This window comes from Cervus canadensis, chromosome 21 (assembly GCF_019320065.1).
Source record: "Cervus canadensis isolate Bull #8, Minnesota chromosome 21, ASM1932006v1, whole genome shotgun sequence".
Taxonomy (NCBI): domain Eukaryota; kingdom Metazoa; phylum Chordata; class Mammalia; order Artiodactyla; family Cervidae; genus Cervus; species Cervus canadensis.
The window spans coordinates 29,839,244-29,854,163 of record NC_057406.1 but is presented as its reverse complement, the minus strand read 5'-3'; the positions used below and the strand labels follow the sequence as shown (position 1 = coordinate 29,854,163).

The 14,920-nt window shown below is 38.2% G+C and overlaps 1 protein-coding gene across 5 annotated transcripts in view; it reads right to left on the bottom strand.

Annotated features, from left to right (window-relative positions):
- Positions 1–14,920, bottom strand: part of SLCO1C1 (solute carrier organic anion transporter family member 1C1) — a 77,619-nt gene that overhangs the window by 20,022 nt on the left and 42,677 nt on the right. For all 5 annotated transcript variants that reach the window (XM_043441701.1, XM_043441700.1, XM_043441704.1 and 2 more), the window contains 3 exons: positions 13,945–14,190; positions 12,606–12,770; positions 1,428–1,623 (listed from right to left, as the gene is read on the bottom strand). In XM_043441701.1, coding sequence (XP_043297636.1) covers positions 1,428–1,623; positions 12,606–12,770; positions 13,945–14,190 — 607 coding nt within the window. The remainder of the gene's footprint in view (positions 1–1,427; positions 1,624–12,605; positions 12,771–13,944; positions 14,191–14,920) is intronic.

Genomic DNA, 14,920 nt, shown 5'->3' with positions numbered 1-14,920 from the left:
CTAACATTCTTGATCTATATTGTTCAATGTTATCAAGGCAACGATACACTCTATTAAGTCTAACTGTTGCTGTGACAACTCCCAGAAGCAATGTTATATGAACTTTGCACTCACTAATTTTCCTGAACATGTTAGAGGACAAAAGGCATAATTGATGTGGGCTTCCTTTGTGGCTCAGTGATATAGAATCTGCTTGCAATGCAAGACATGTGGGTTCAATCCCTGAGTTGGGAAGATCCCCTGGAGGAGGAAATGGCAACCCATTTCAGTATTCTTGCCAGGAAAGTCCCAAGGACTGAGGAGGCTGGTGGGCTGCAGTCCATGAGGTTGCAAAGAGTCAGACATGACTGAGCATGTATGTAACAACAGGAGCAACTAGGTTAATGAAGGTGTTGGAACACGAACACCAGACAGATAAATGTGCAAAGAGGCTGGGGAGCAAGCAGTGAGCAAGAAGAAACTGAATCATCAGGAAACAACATGTTGTCAGGATGGTTGACCTTTGAGCCAACAGATAGAGTTTTAGGCAGCCAGGCAGATAAAATCAGGGAGGCTGGCCTGGCAACCTGTAGCAGCTCAATACTTTTTTTTTTTTTTTTTTAAACAAATGATATATAGATAGGTAGGAGGATGAGGAGAATTGTCTCTGGGAACTCAGGTGCAGAGACAGAGTGATAGCGAGGACTCTTGAAGGGGAAGGATGAAGTAATTTCTTCAAGATCCAGCCTTTAGACTACTCTGGAAACTAAGAAATCTAATCACTACCCCCACACAGGATGGCATAAATCTAAAAGCATCAGTAAATCCTCCTGTGATCAACTGCAAAGAGCTGCATGTTCGTCACCGGGTTGAGGGGTAGCCATTTTCTCCTTCAATTTCCCTTGACTTGAATGACAGAGACTGTAAAGTGTAGCATAGAAACCATTCCAGTTTTCTAGGTATCTAGTTTTCAAAGAAAATAAACTACAATTGTTTCCAAGAATGGCACTTCTATTTTGTGCTGGGTAAGTGCTAATCCCTTTCATGTGTATTATCTTGCCTTACAAAACCTTAAAAGGCAATTATTATTTCTGGTTTTAAAATACTAACATTGAGGCTAGATTAAATAACTCGTACAGTATCACTTCACTAAGAATGGAGAAGCAAAATTCAAGGTCTGTATTTTCTACTATCAGGTTGCTTCCCTAAAGAAAGATATGGATTTGCTATTTTTTAATATTTGCTTCCACTTTCAGATTCAAAGAAAATGACAGATTTTGGTGACAACAACAGCTTCACGTCATAAGCATTGTCTATTCTTCCACAATAAAACAATAATTCCTTTTCATAGGTATGTTCTTAATAATTTAATTATCTTATCTTGAAACACCATAATTAATTTGGTTAAACAAACGGATCTCCTCTGATTACTTAATGAGTAAACATACCCTTGGTAGGAGATAGTTAATCCTGCCACATCAGAGTTTTCACAGCCCAGTGCAAACAGGGAAAGGAATAGCAGGTACCCAAGGACCGATGATCCCAAGTAAAGTTTTGCAGCACCACGAATACTGATTCTGAATTTTTTCATAACTATTCCCCCAGAGAATATTCCGAGGGCCACTGCAGGTATGTTGATGAGCCCTGAGGAAAAAGAAAAATGTGTCATTTTTGTGAACCTCTAAAAGAAATCTGAGTACATTCACCCAAACTTTCTAAGGGTTTGTGTGAAACTGTGTAATATAGTTTTTAACTTATTATTAGACTACTTGATCCATTTAAGTTTATAGAACTATTCAGCCACTAACATCTAGGTTTTAGATTAATGATAACACAGCTGACAGACCCAGGGTTCTGCCTATCACAATGTCTAGCATAGGGTTTGAAATCAATAAACACCGAATCAGTCAATGAATCTGGTGTTTGTGGTCTAATCCCAGGAATAACGGGTGCAATCAGGTGGCAATTAGATGATTATAATGCTTTTTAAGGCTGTGAATGAAAGAAGAATAGGCACATAGACTGTAAGGAATAAACAAACAATCACAAAAACAGTCCTGGTTCTATTTTCTGACCCCAACAATATTTGCTTTTATTGCCCAGCCTCTTAGTTTGATATGCTTTCTTACAGCATGAACAATAACAACATATTATTAGGCACCTTTCATATTTTTTTAAATTTGCTTACAGTGTACCAGTCACTTAGTTAAGCATTTGATATATTATCTATCACATCTACTCTTCACCACAACCTTAGAAGATAGGCATATGTTATCTTTATTTCAGAGAGAAATTTGTTGATGGTGGTGGTTAGTAAGTGGAAAAGCCAGATATGAATCCAGGAAGGCTGTTATCAAGTTAAATGCTTTCAATAACTATGTTAAACTGACTCTCCTTCAAGAGGATTTGGGAGATATAATTCTTCATAAATAGATGTTCAATCTCACTAGCAGTCAAAGAAGTGTGACTTAAAAAGCAATACTAGGAAGAAGTTCAACAAAGTGATTAAGAGTTTGGATCCCGAAGACCCAGCTCCATGGCTTTGAATCTCAGTTCCACAATGTAAATAGCTATGCAACTGCAAGTAATTCTCTGAGCTTCTCTAAAACTGTCTCCTCACATATAATATAGAACTAATAAGTGTCCTTAAAGTGATTAAATGGCGTGAAAAGTTATTAGCTTAATATCTGGCACAAAACATCATTCAATTGGGTTATTATGAACATTTCCATCTATGAGACAAAGATGAAAATGTTGGGGTTGGGGGAAGTGGAACACCTCTGTGTTAGGAAAGATGGAGAAAGAGGCTCTTTGGTTGGATTGTGATTGGTAAAGAACTGTAGGGAAAGGTAATCAGGCATCCAGTGCTCAACCTCTCTGTGATTAGAATCTCTCTCTCATATTGTCTACTCATCAATTACTGATATATCTTGAGATTTTGAGATAACACATTTCTTTCATGTAATAAAGGGCTGAAGTTTGTATAAACCTTGGCCAGCATCTGCTGAGGTACACAATAATTACAAGTATCCTTTTCTGACTCACACTGAAATTTGTGTTAAAAAATTAAAAATACTGACATACAGTGATAATAGATGCAAAGTAGCTTCCTTTCTTCCTTTCCTTTCTTTCTTTTCTGATTTATATATCTAGTCACTTAACTAAGTTTCATAGGATCTAAAACATAAAATATATAGTGATACTTGGTTAGCTATTACATTATTTTAAAAAATGTTTTCATCATGTATTGATAGATTATTTTTAAAAGGATATTTTGTTTCATCTCTTCGTGACTATGCATTGTTAGCATTAAAGTGATCGTATTAGAAATTAACCCACCTAGAAGGCGGCATGATCATGAAATTAGAGAAATTGAAAAAAGAGATATTCATTTTTGCTTCTTCAGCTGAGCTGAGGTTTGTGGGTGTGCAAATGGCAGAGATTGTGCATTGGGCTCCTGAAGAGCTGAACATCAGCTAAGAGGCACCTGCTGTTGATGATGTTGATGATTTTAACTTGAAAGTTTATTTATTTGAATTAAAGAGTATTTAAATTCCATAGTGCTTTACAATTTTTGAAAGGTTCACACAATGTGATTTCAGATAACCCCATAATAACCCCCCTTTTAAAACATCCCTTATCTCTATATTGCTCCTACCCCCTTCCCTCTCCCCACTGGTAACCACTGGTTGGTTCTCTGTATCTGTGACTCTGATTCTTTTTTATTTTATTCACTAGTTTGTTATATTTTTTAGATTCCACAGATAAATGGTATCATACAATATTTGTCTTTCTGTCTGGCTTCACTTTTTAGCATGATATCCTTCAAGTCTGTCTATGTTGCTGCAAATGGCAAAACTTCGTTCTTTCTTATGACAAGTGGGCTTCACTTGTAGCTCAGCTGGTAAAGACTCTGCCTGCAATGTAGGGGACCTGGGTTTGATTCCTGGGTTGGGAAGATCACCTGGAGAATGGAAAGGCTACCCACTCCAGTATTCTGGCCTGGAGAATTCCATGGATCACAAAGAGGCAGACATGACTGAGCTACTTTCACTTTACTTTTTATGACACACAGCTCATACAGCTTAATATTAAAAAAAAAAAAACCCAATCAAAAAATGGGCAGAAGGTCTAAATAGACATTTCTCTAAAGAAGGCATACAGATGACCAAAAAGCACATGAAAATATGCTCCACATCACTAATTACTAGAGAAATGAAAATCGAAACTACTAGGAGGTATCACCTCACACTGGTCAGAATGACCATCATCAAATAACACATGCTGGAGGGGGTGTAGAAAAAAGGGAACTCACCTACCCTGTTGGTGAGAATGTAAACTGGCATATGGAGAACAATATGTAGGTTTCTTAAAATCTAAAAATAGAGCTACCATATGATCCTGAAACTCTACTCCTGGGCATATATCCAGAGAAAACCATAATTTTAAAAGATACATTGCTCCCCAGTATACATTGCAGCACCATTTACAATGGCCAAGAAATGGAAGCAAACTAATTGTCTTATCAATGGATAAATGTATAAAGATGGGATATAAAATATATATACACACACATACATACGTACACACACACAGAAAAAAAACATGAAATACTATTGCTCAACCATAAAAAAGAACAAAGTAACACCATTTGCAGCAACATGGATGGACCTAGAGACTATCACACTAAATGAAGTAAGCCAGACAGATAAAGCTAAATATCATACAGTATCACTTGTATGTGGAATTTAAAAGAAATATACAAATGAATTTATTTCCAAAACAAGCTCACAGACATAGAAATAAATTTATGGTTACCAAAGGGAAAAGGAAAGTGGGGGGAGGGATAAATTAGGAGGTTGGGATTAACATATACGTACTCCTATATGTAAAATAGATAATCAAGGACCTAGTTTTTAGCATAGGGAACTATATTCAATATTTTATAATAACCTATAGGGAAAGAGAATCTGAAGACTATATACATATAATGTATAACTGAATCTCTGTGCTGTAGAATCTCTGAAACTAACACAGTATTAAAAATCAACTATACTTTAATAAAAAAGAAAAATTTATTTTGTAAAGTACCCATCCTGCCTGGGACATCAGAAGCAATGGCACAAAATACACTCTTTGGCCTGAGCAACATGTTGTGCTAAATTTCACTGACTTCCCAGCACTCCATCTGGCTTAGAATAGCCTGAGAATAAAGGAATTCTAGGGATATTTCTCCCTCAGAACAGATTGTTAATAATCAGGAATATCCTCTCTAGACCCACCTCTTTTTCAGAGGCTTGTGTTCTCTTGAAACTTGCAGAGGATTTAATGTGTTCTCTTGCTTATAGGTCTCTCTGCTCAAGAATATTTGCCATCTCTGCCACAGAGATAGCAAGATAATTGCTATCTCTCGTCCTCCCCAACCTCCATCCCTGTTCTCATGCATTCATCTTTTAACACCTCCCTGTCCTTTTGCTCTTAATTCAGATAGCATCATCTCCCAGATAATTCTTTCTGACTCCAAGGGTATGCTTGTTCATCCAGAGTACCCTGCATGCGTGCATGATCAGTTGTGTCTTTGTGACCCCATTGACTGCAATCCACCAGGCTCCTCTGTTCCTGGGATTTCCCAGGTAAGAATACTGGAGTGGGTTGCCATTTCCTCCTCCACCAAAGTGCTCTGGGCTTCCCCTAATTAGAGTACCTATCACATCCTCTACCAGCCATATCATGCCTCCAGAGGATGCATCTGATACCAGGGTGCATGACTTGGTCATCAGAACCCCCTTTGAAGCCCTTGTGTGGGGTCCTAGAGGCAGCCTTGGTACTTATCAAAATTGCCTGTTTGTTTGTTCATATCTCTCACCCTCCAATCAAACCTTCAAGAGAAGAACTATGCTCATGATAGAATCCTGTGTTTCTTACATAGGTGGATTTCTATTAAAATGTGCATAAAAGCCATTTCTCCAGAATATCTTTCTCAATTTCAGGATGACTAAATTATAACATGATTCAAAAAAAGATTAGTAGGACTTTTCAAATATATTGTCAATTTGGTTCTCCCTTTCAAGTTCCCTAGGATCTGTGCAGGGCCACGTCATCCATGCAGGGCCAGTTTGGTGGCAAAGTTCCTGAAAAGCAGATGAAATGTGCTTCTCACCTCCCAAAGCTTTTTTTCTTTCATCTTAGGTATTTCTGAGCCATTCAATGAGGTAGAAATTTCAGTCTGATTTCTTCATTGCACACTTTTTCCACTCACGTTGTAAACTGTGCTGCTCTTAAAATGTTTACCATCTGAATATTTCAGATGGAAATATTAGCCATAATTTATGCTGGCATCTGTAATTTATTTCAATTTATTTTATATATTTTCTCTTGAATTTAACATTTATATTTATCCAAATATCAGGCAAGCTGAGCTTGTCGTTGTTCAGTCACCAAGTCGTGTTCAACTCTTTGTGACCCCACGGACTGCAGCATGCCAGGCTTCTCTGTCCTCACCATCTCCCAGAGTTTGCCCAAGTTCATGTCCAATGAATTGGTGATGCCATTCAGCCATTTTGTTCTCTGTCACCCTCTTTCCTTCTGTCTTCAATCTTTCTCAGCATCAGGGTCTTTCCTAATGAGTCAGTTGTTCACATCAGGTGGCTAAAGCATTGGAGGTACAGCATCGGTCCTTCCAAAGAGTATTCAGGGTTGATTTCCTTTAAGATTGGCTGGTTTGATCTCCTTGCTCTCCAAGAGACTCTCAAGAGTCTTCTCCAGCACCACAGTTCAAAAGCATTAATTCTTTGGCGGTCTTCCTTCTTTATTGTCCAGCTCTCACATTCGTACGTGACTACTGGAAAGACCATAGTCTTGACTGAACAGACCTTTGTTGGCAAAGTGATGCCTTTGCATTTTAACATACTGTATAGGTTTGTCATACATAGCTTTCTTGCCAAGAAGTGATCATCTTCTAATTTCATGGCTGAAGTCATAATCTGCAGTGATTTTAGAGCCCAATAAGAGGAAATCTGTCACTGCTTCAATGTTTTCCCTTTCTATTTGCTATAAAATGATGGTACTGGATACCATGTTCTTAGGTTTTTTTTAATATTTAGTTTTAACCTATCTTTTTTACTCTCTTCCTTCACCCTCATCAAGAGGCTCTTTAGTACTTTAGGATATTTTTAGAGATTTTTTTTCCCCAGTGAAGTGAAAGTTCTGGTTACATCATGGACCTTCACAATATTACTCTAATATTAGAAGACAAAATATTAAGATTTGAATGTTACAAAGAGAGAAAAATGTCAGTAAAAATGTACACTTTCATATACCTGTTCAGTGCAGACAAGTAAACTTAGCCATCCTTCTTGGGGATAATAACAGTTTTTCCCCCTCACAAATTAAGATAGTTTTCCATCACCTCACAAGTTTTTAATGTAACTTTACTTAATTCTAGAAGACATCATATTACTATTCTGAATTTGCTATTCTAGCTTAGCCACAAAATAAAGCTTTCTATTATAATTATTTTTTCTCAAAGGATTTTAATTTTTCCTTATTTGTTTAACATCTCCAAAAATTGAGAATGATAATCATTTTTGTCAATTACAGTCAGTATTGTTATATCTTGTCTACTAGTTACTATTTTATTTAATCAAAAAATTTCAAGAAATTAAGCAAAAATAAATAATTTCAGTCTGAGTTATAAGAAGGGGAAGAAGAGATCATGTCCATGTACCTTCACAGTGATTAAAAAAGGCTTAAATGAAAGATTCACCTGCTAGTCAAATTTCTTTCAGTAGAAGTTGCAATGGAAATTTTTTTAAAGCTCATACCGTTTATAAAAAAGCAGAATCATTTTGCAATATACTATCTAGTCCCTGAATTTGAAACATCTTTATCTTTCTTTCATTTTTGTAATAAAAAAGTCATTAATATAAGAAAATGCTATTTCTAGACTTTAGAAAGAATGTGACCAACATATAAAAACACATACAGTAAAATAGTCATTGGATTAGTCAGCCCTTGAACACTTTAGAGAAATCCCTGTTTATTCTTTCATCCATGTCATATCAAATATTTTCTCTGAGAGTAGAATGGAAATGTGTCTTCTTTGGGCCTTTCTCATATTTTATCACAGAAAGGGTCATTCTCCCACAACCCAAAGGAAAAAGATGGAGAAAAGAGCCAGGGGTGGGAAAGAAATGAAAGGGAGAAAGTATTTGTTGAATGAGAATTACGTGCATTTCCAATCCATTTTACATGTCTTTTCCCATCTTTATTTTAACCCAGTGATGCATTTCTTTTCACCATTCTGATTAAAATAAGTGTTAGGGATGTCAGATAATTTACCCACTTCCCTTACTCTGCTGTATCCTATACTTACTAATGTAAAATCATACCACTCAGGAAAGTATCCTAGTTATTTCATGCTTATGTTAGTCACTCGGTTTTGTCTGACTCTTTGAGATCCCATGGACTGTAGCTCACCAAGTTCCTCTGTCTATGGGATTTTCCAGGCAAGAATACTGGAGTCAGTAGCCATTCCCTTCTCCGCAGGATCTTCCCAACCCCTTGCAGGCAGATTCTTCCCCTTCTGAGCCACCAGGGAAGCCTAACAATACTGGAGTGGGTAGCCTATTCCTTCTCCAGTGGATCTTCCCAACCTAGGAATTGCATTGCTGGTAGATTCTTTACCAGCTGAGCTACCAGGTATGCCCTATGAAAGTTGCTCAATTGTGTCCAACTCTTTGTGACTCCATGGGCTGCAGACCACCAGGCTCCTCATTCCATGGAATTCTCCAGGCTATCATACTGGAGTGGGTAATGATTCCCTTCTCCAGGGGATCTCCCCAACCCAGGAATTGAACCCAGGTCTTCTGGCATTGCAGGCGGATTCTGTACCGTCTGAGCTACCAGGAAAGCTCATCCTAGTTATAAGGATGTGGAATTACTAAGCATTTTCATTTACCTCTCACAAAAGTACCTGAATTATCTATAGATATGTCAGAAACATGAGGAATTAGGGTGCCAGGCAACCTTTGCTAAATGGCTCAAAAAAATCTGATGATGAGTTTGTTTGGATCTCAGAGTCCATTTTAATATACAGCATAGGGTTATAGATTAAAAGAAATCAGCTAGCCATAGATAAAAAGATAATTATTTATCAGATTCTTCCTGTCAGTTTTCCAAAAATAATTATGCCCACTGAGGAAATACAACTCAGAAACTCACATAAAATAGTTTCATTCCTGGCTATATAATTATGTATGTATGCTATATAAGCATGAAATTGGGCAGGTCATTAAATCTCTCAGAATCTTACATTCATCATCTGTGCTAATTACCCTTAAAACAATTTTATAGGTAAAGCATATTTCATTTATTATCTACTTAGTAAAGGAATGAGATTACATATAGTTTCATTTCTATTCTAAGTAACTTCCCCCAAATGCCCTTAATTTTCCTTTATGAAATAAACTTTTCAATTTGAAAATGGTAAAAAAAAACGTATTCATCATCGTAGTGAGAGCAAAATCAAATGTGTTATGTATTATGCACATATTAGATCTCTAAGTATCATGCACATATTGAATAATGAGAAGTAAACATGTATTAAAGGTGTGTTCCTTCACTACAATTCATGGGGAAAAGATAGTCTCTTCATTTTGATAAGTGAACCTTGACTTCCTTCACATAATACAAAAAATAATAACTTGAAGTGGATTATAACATAAACATGAAAGTTAAAACAATCTACTAGGAGCAATTTTATTTTTCATAACCTTGGGGTTTGATAAATATTTCCAAAACAGGCTCAAACTAGCACTAATGAAGAAGCAAAAGATTAAAAATGGACTGAATTAAAATTAAGAAGAGCGAAAAGGAAGGTTGAAGTCTGTGAGAAAGTATTTGCAAAATACAAAAAATTTGTATCAGGAAAAATCTACAGTACTCCTACAAATCAATAATGACTAGCAATCCAATAAAAATGGGCAAGCCACTCAAACAGAGTTAACAAAAGATAATGTTGAAATGACCAATAAGCTTGGGAAAACATGCTCAGTATTGCTAGTCAATAGATTAAGCCACAGTAAGATACCATCAGACCCCATAAGAATGGTTACAATGAAAAAGACTGACAATACCAAATAAAAGAAGGATATGGAAGAACTGGAGTCTTCTTACATTTCTAATGAGAGGAAACATTTGCACAACATTTTAACGAAATACTTTGGCAATATCTACCAGATCAAAACATACACATACCGTAGGATCCAGCAATTCTACTCCAACTTAGAGCCAAGACAAAGGACTGAATCTGCCTACCAAAATACATGTGGAATGTTTGTGCAGTGTTATTTAGAATAGCCCAAAGCAGTAAACAGGCTTTCCAGGTGGCTTAGTGGTAAAGAATCCTTCTGCCAATGCAGGAGATGCAGGTTCATACCTGGGTCAGGAAGATCCCCTGGAGGAGGGCATGGCAACTCACTCCAGTATTCTTGCTTGCAAAATCCCATGGATGGAGGAACCTAGTGGGCTACAGTCCATGGGGTCACAAAGAGTTGGACATGACTGAGCAAGCATGCAATGCCAAAGCAGTAAACAACCCAAATATCCACCAGCATGAAAATGAATAAACTGTGGTGTATTCATATAACGGGATATTGCACAGCAATGAGAACAAACCACCACTGCATGCAATAACATGAATGAGTCTTGTAGATTTCACTTCCATTGGGAAAAACCTAGACACAAAGGAGTATATAGCTCATTATACTATTTATATAAAATTCAGAAACAGGCAAGGCTCGTCTGTGATGGTGGACTTCAGAATAGTTATTAATTTGGAGAAGAATGTTGGATAGAAGAAGGTTTGAGGGAGGCGACTGGGACACTAAAGTGAGCTACAGGTTCTGGATAATGATTACTACACACATATTTTTGTGTAAATATTTGTCTTGCTGAGCTTACATTTGAGATCTGTAGACTTAACTGCTGCTTGCAAGTTATGTCTCAATAAACAACAAAAAATTAAAAGTTTTAAATGTTTCAAACTTTCATTCCATACATTGATTGGCATGGGTGGAATATAGGTTTGAAAAATGCTAAAAAATGTTTCTTCAGATCAACCATTAAATAATAAAATCAGTTTGAGACAATTAATGTTGAACGTAAAACTTCAGTGGTATGTGCTAAGTTGCTTAGTCATGTTTGACTCTTTGCAACCCTGTGGATTATACCCTGCCAGGCTGTCCTTGGGATCCTCCAGGCAAGAATACTGGAGTGGGTGGCCTTTTCCTTCTAGAGGGTATCTTCCTGACCCAGGGATCGAACCTGTGTCTCTTATGTCTCTTGCAATGGCAGATGGGTTCTTTACCACTAGTGCCACCTGGGAAGCCTCTCAATGATATAGCCTTAGCAGTTAAAATTTAGGGGAAGAGCAGACCAAAGAGTCAATTAAAATTGCATATGCTAAGTGTCCATTGTCTAGGATTTTACAGGAAAATTACATGTCTTAAAATATTATATGCTTAGCTGTTTCCCCACTCCCCATTCCCCAGGTTTCTTTCAGAGATAGATGAATAGAGCAATATTTAAAATGTTTATGAAGGAATGATTCTAAACCACTGGAATCTCCTGTCATAAAAGAACATGTCCAAAGGGACAGAATATGAAACAATAGCATTAAATTACATCTTCACGGACTTTGGGGCTTCCCTGGTAGCTCAGCTGGTAAAAAATCCAGCTGCAACGCAGAAGACCGCAGTTTGATTCCTGGGTCTGGAAGATCTCCTGGAGAGGGGATAGGCTACCCACTCCAGTATTCTTGGGCTTCCCTGTTGGCTCAGCTGGTAAAGAATCCACTTGAAATGTGGGAGAGCTAGGTTTCGATCCCTGGGTTGGGAAGATCCCCTGGAGGAGGGCATGGCAACCCATTCCAGAATTCTTGCCTGGAGAATCCCCATGGACAGAGGTGTCTGGTGGGCTACAGTCCATGGGTCTCAAAGCGTCAGACACAACTGAGCGACTAAGCAAACAGTCCCGGTTTTAAAGGGTACAGTTGCTTGCAGGACCGTGGTTATGTATTTGAAGATTCTGGTTCTTCATTCATCTTTTCATATTTTTCTTTGCCTTTGAATACCTTCCTCTTAAATGGTTGCTCTGCTGTGCTAGAAATACAGGCCTTTTAAACAACCTCAAATGTCAGGAGTCAGAGAAGTCTTTCAATCCTGAGCAAATACAAACTTTGTTTTGCAATGCATACCTTCTAACCTGTTTGAATACTCACCTTTTGTAATCCTAGAAGCTCTTCAGGTAGAAGAGGCACTGTTATGAGGTTTCAGCTACACTTGAAAGACAGACAGCCAGTGTTAACAATCCCCTAACAAAATGCATGTTTAGTCTACATGGTATGCTCATGGTCAATCACACACTGTTCTAAATAATTCTTGACACAAAGTTGTACCACAGACTTTCTAAATATCTTACTCTGCTAGATTTTTCCACTCACTTTCTAAAATGTCATAAGTTGCTTTCAGTCTAAATATCAGAACAACTTTTTAAAATTACTAAGGATCAATAAGACACAGAGTTGATAATACCTATTGGAAAGCAGGAAGGACAGAGAAGCGTACCGATAACAAAGTTGGCCTTAGAGGCTGACTGCCCATACTGTTGCTCAATGTACTTCGGTTTGTAAGTTACCATGCCAAATAAAGAGTTGAACTGAACGGTGCTTGCACACAAATATAAGAAGTACACCGGATTTCCAAAAAGACTCTTCAGTGATGGCAGAAAATCTATAAGACAAAAATAGCATGGAGTAATTAAAGACAGGGTCACACTTGGCAGAAGATGCAGCCATAGCCTCAGAGCTGAATGGTTGAGTCCTGTTGTCGTGGTTCCCAGGAGTGTTTATAGAGTGGTACACCCACACACTGAATGTTAAGCCAATGACACAAGACAGAGTTGAGATCTGGCCAGGTTCAGATCCAGACATAGGTGCTCACTTCCACAAGCATAAGATATAGATTATAAATTAGAATCAGTCAGATGAGAATAGATTCCTCTGATGTGGTAAGAGATATGAGGTATAAGGAAACTCCCTCCCCATCAAACTGAAAGTCATAGGCTGGACATCAGAAACTTGAGTTTTCTGGTCTCTCTCCTTTTGAACTTGGGTCCTGGAAGCAGAGAAGAGAATGTAAAACTTTTCTCCAGTTAATTCTTAATAGAAGGAGCTTTGGCATTCTCTCTTCTTCCTTTTATGCAAGCCAAATAGAAATTTGAAGATTTTCTGTAAATGTCAATACTGCTGGGCCAGTTGAAGGGGACCAATCTTTCTCATGGCCACCCATTCCCACAGGAAGGGAATTCACTAGCACTTGTCTGACCTTTGGCCCCACACCACACTCACTCCTTTGATCATTGGTGGGACACATGCAGTGGTGTGCATTCTCAAGTGGGTGGATGTTATCTGTCAATTGCCACAAGCCCTGAAGGTTTTTTCTGACCATGCAGACTAATGTGAAGCAGCCCTCCCAGGAGGGCTGTTTGCAAGGTCTACACGGAGGAGGTGTAAGGGCGGAGATGGCAGCAAAGATTTTTTAATAATCTTCATTTCTTCTTCCTGTGCTCAGTTGTATCCAACTCTTTGCAACCTTATGAACTGTAGCCCAACAGGTTCCTCTGTCCATGGAATTTCCCAGGCAAGAATACTGGAGTGACTTGCCATTTCTGCCTCTAGGGGAGCTTACTGATCCAGGGATCAAACTCTGAAGTCTCCTGCGTCCCCTTCATTGGCAGACAAATTCTTTACCACTGTGCCACATGGGAAGCCTGGCTTCCTGTATAGTTTCTCAATTTTTTTTTCTGAACACATGAAGTGGAGAAAGAAGTATTGTTTATAGATCACCTCGAAAATTTCAACAGGAATATGGAAAGTGCTTCAGAACCAAAGAGAATCGGGCTTACCTCTTGCCATTTCCATGATTTTTGCTTTTTCTCCAGGAGGTGTTTGGTAGTCTGTGTGATCATCCATAATAAACTTAGATTTCTCAGAGGAGGAACTGGAGTCCTCTCTGCTCCTGGGTCTTGGTAGAGTCCTTGGTAAACACCAGAAAGGCACAGCTGCCAGAAGAGTGATGCTTCCTGCTATGAGGTAGCCAAGCCACCAGGCACCCACCCACTGCGGGTCCTTTGGAGTGATGGTTATATCATCTGAAAAACAGACAGGGTGGCTAGAGAACATATACAGCAAAGCTAGTGCATTAAATAAGACTCTTAAAATCCTAGCATTAGCTCTATCACATCATAAAAATACATAATAATTCATACATGACAACTTTTTTTCTAATCTGAACATATGCCTGATGAACTATGGACGGAGATTCATGACATTGTACAGGAGACAGGAATCAAGACCATCTCCAAGAAAAAGAAATGCAAAAAAGCAAAATGGCTGTCTGAGGAGGCCTTACAAATAGATGTGAAAAGCAAAGGAGAAAAGGAAAGATATTCCCATTTGAATGCAGAGTTCCAAAGAATAGCAAGGAGAGATAAGACAAGCCTTCCTCAGTGATCAATGCAAAGAAATAGAGGGAAACAATAGAATGGGAAAGACTAGAGATCTCTTCAAGAAAATGAGAGATACCAAGGGAATATTTCATGCAAAGATGGGCTCAATAAAGGACAGAAATGGTAGGGACCTAACAGAAGCAGAAGATATTAAGAAGAGGGGGCAAGAATACACAGAAGAACTGTACAAAAAAGATCTCCATGACCCAGATAATCATGATGGTGTGATCACTCACTTAGAGCCAGACATCCTGGAATGCGAAGTCAAATGGGCCTTAGGAAGCATCACTACGAACAAAGCTAATGGAGGTGATGGAATTCCAGTTGAGCTATTTCAAATCCTAAAACATGCTGCTGTGAAAGTGCTGCACTC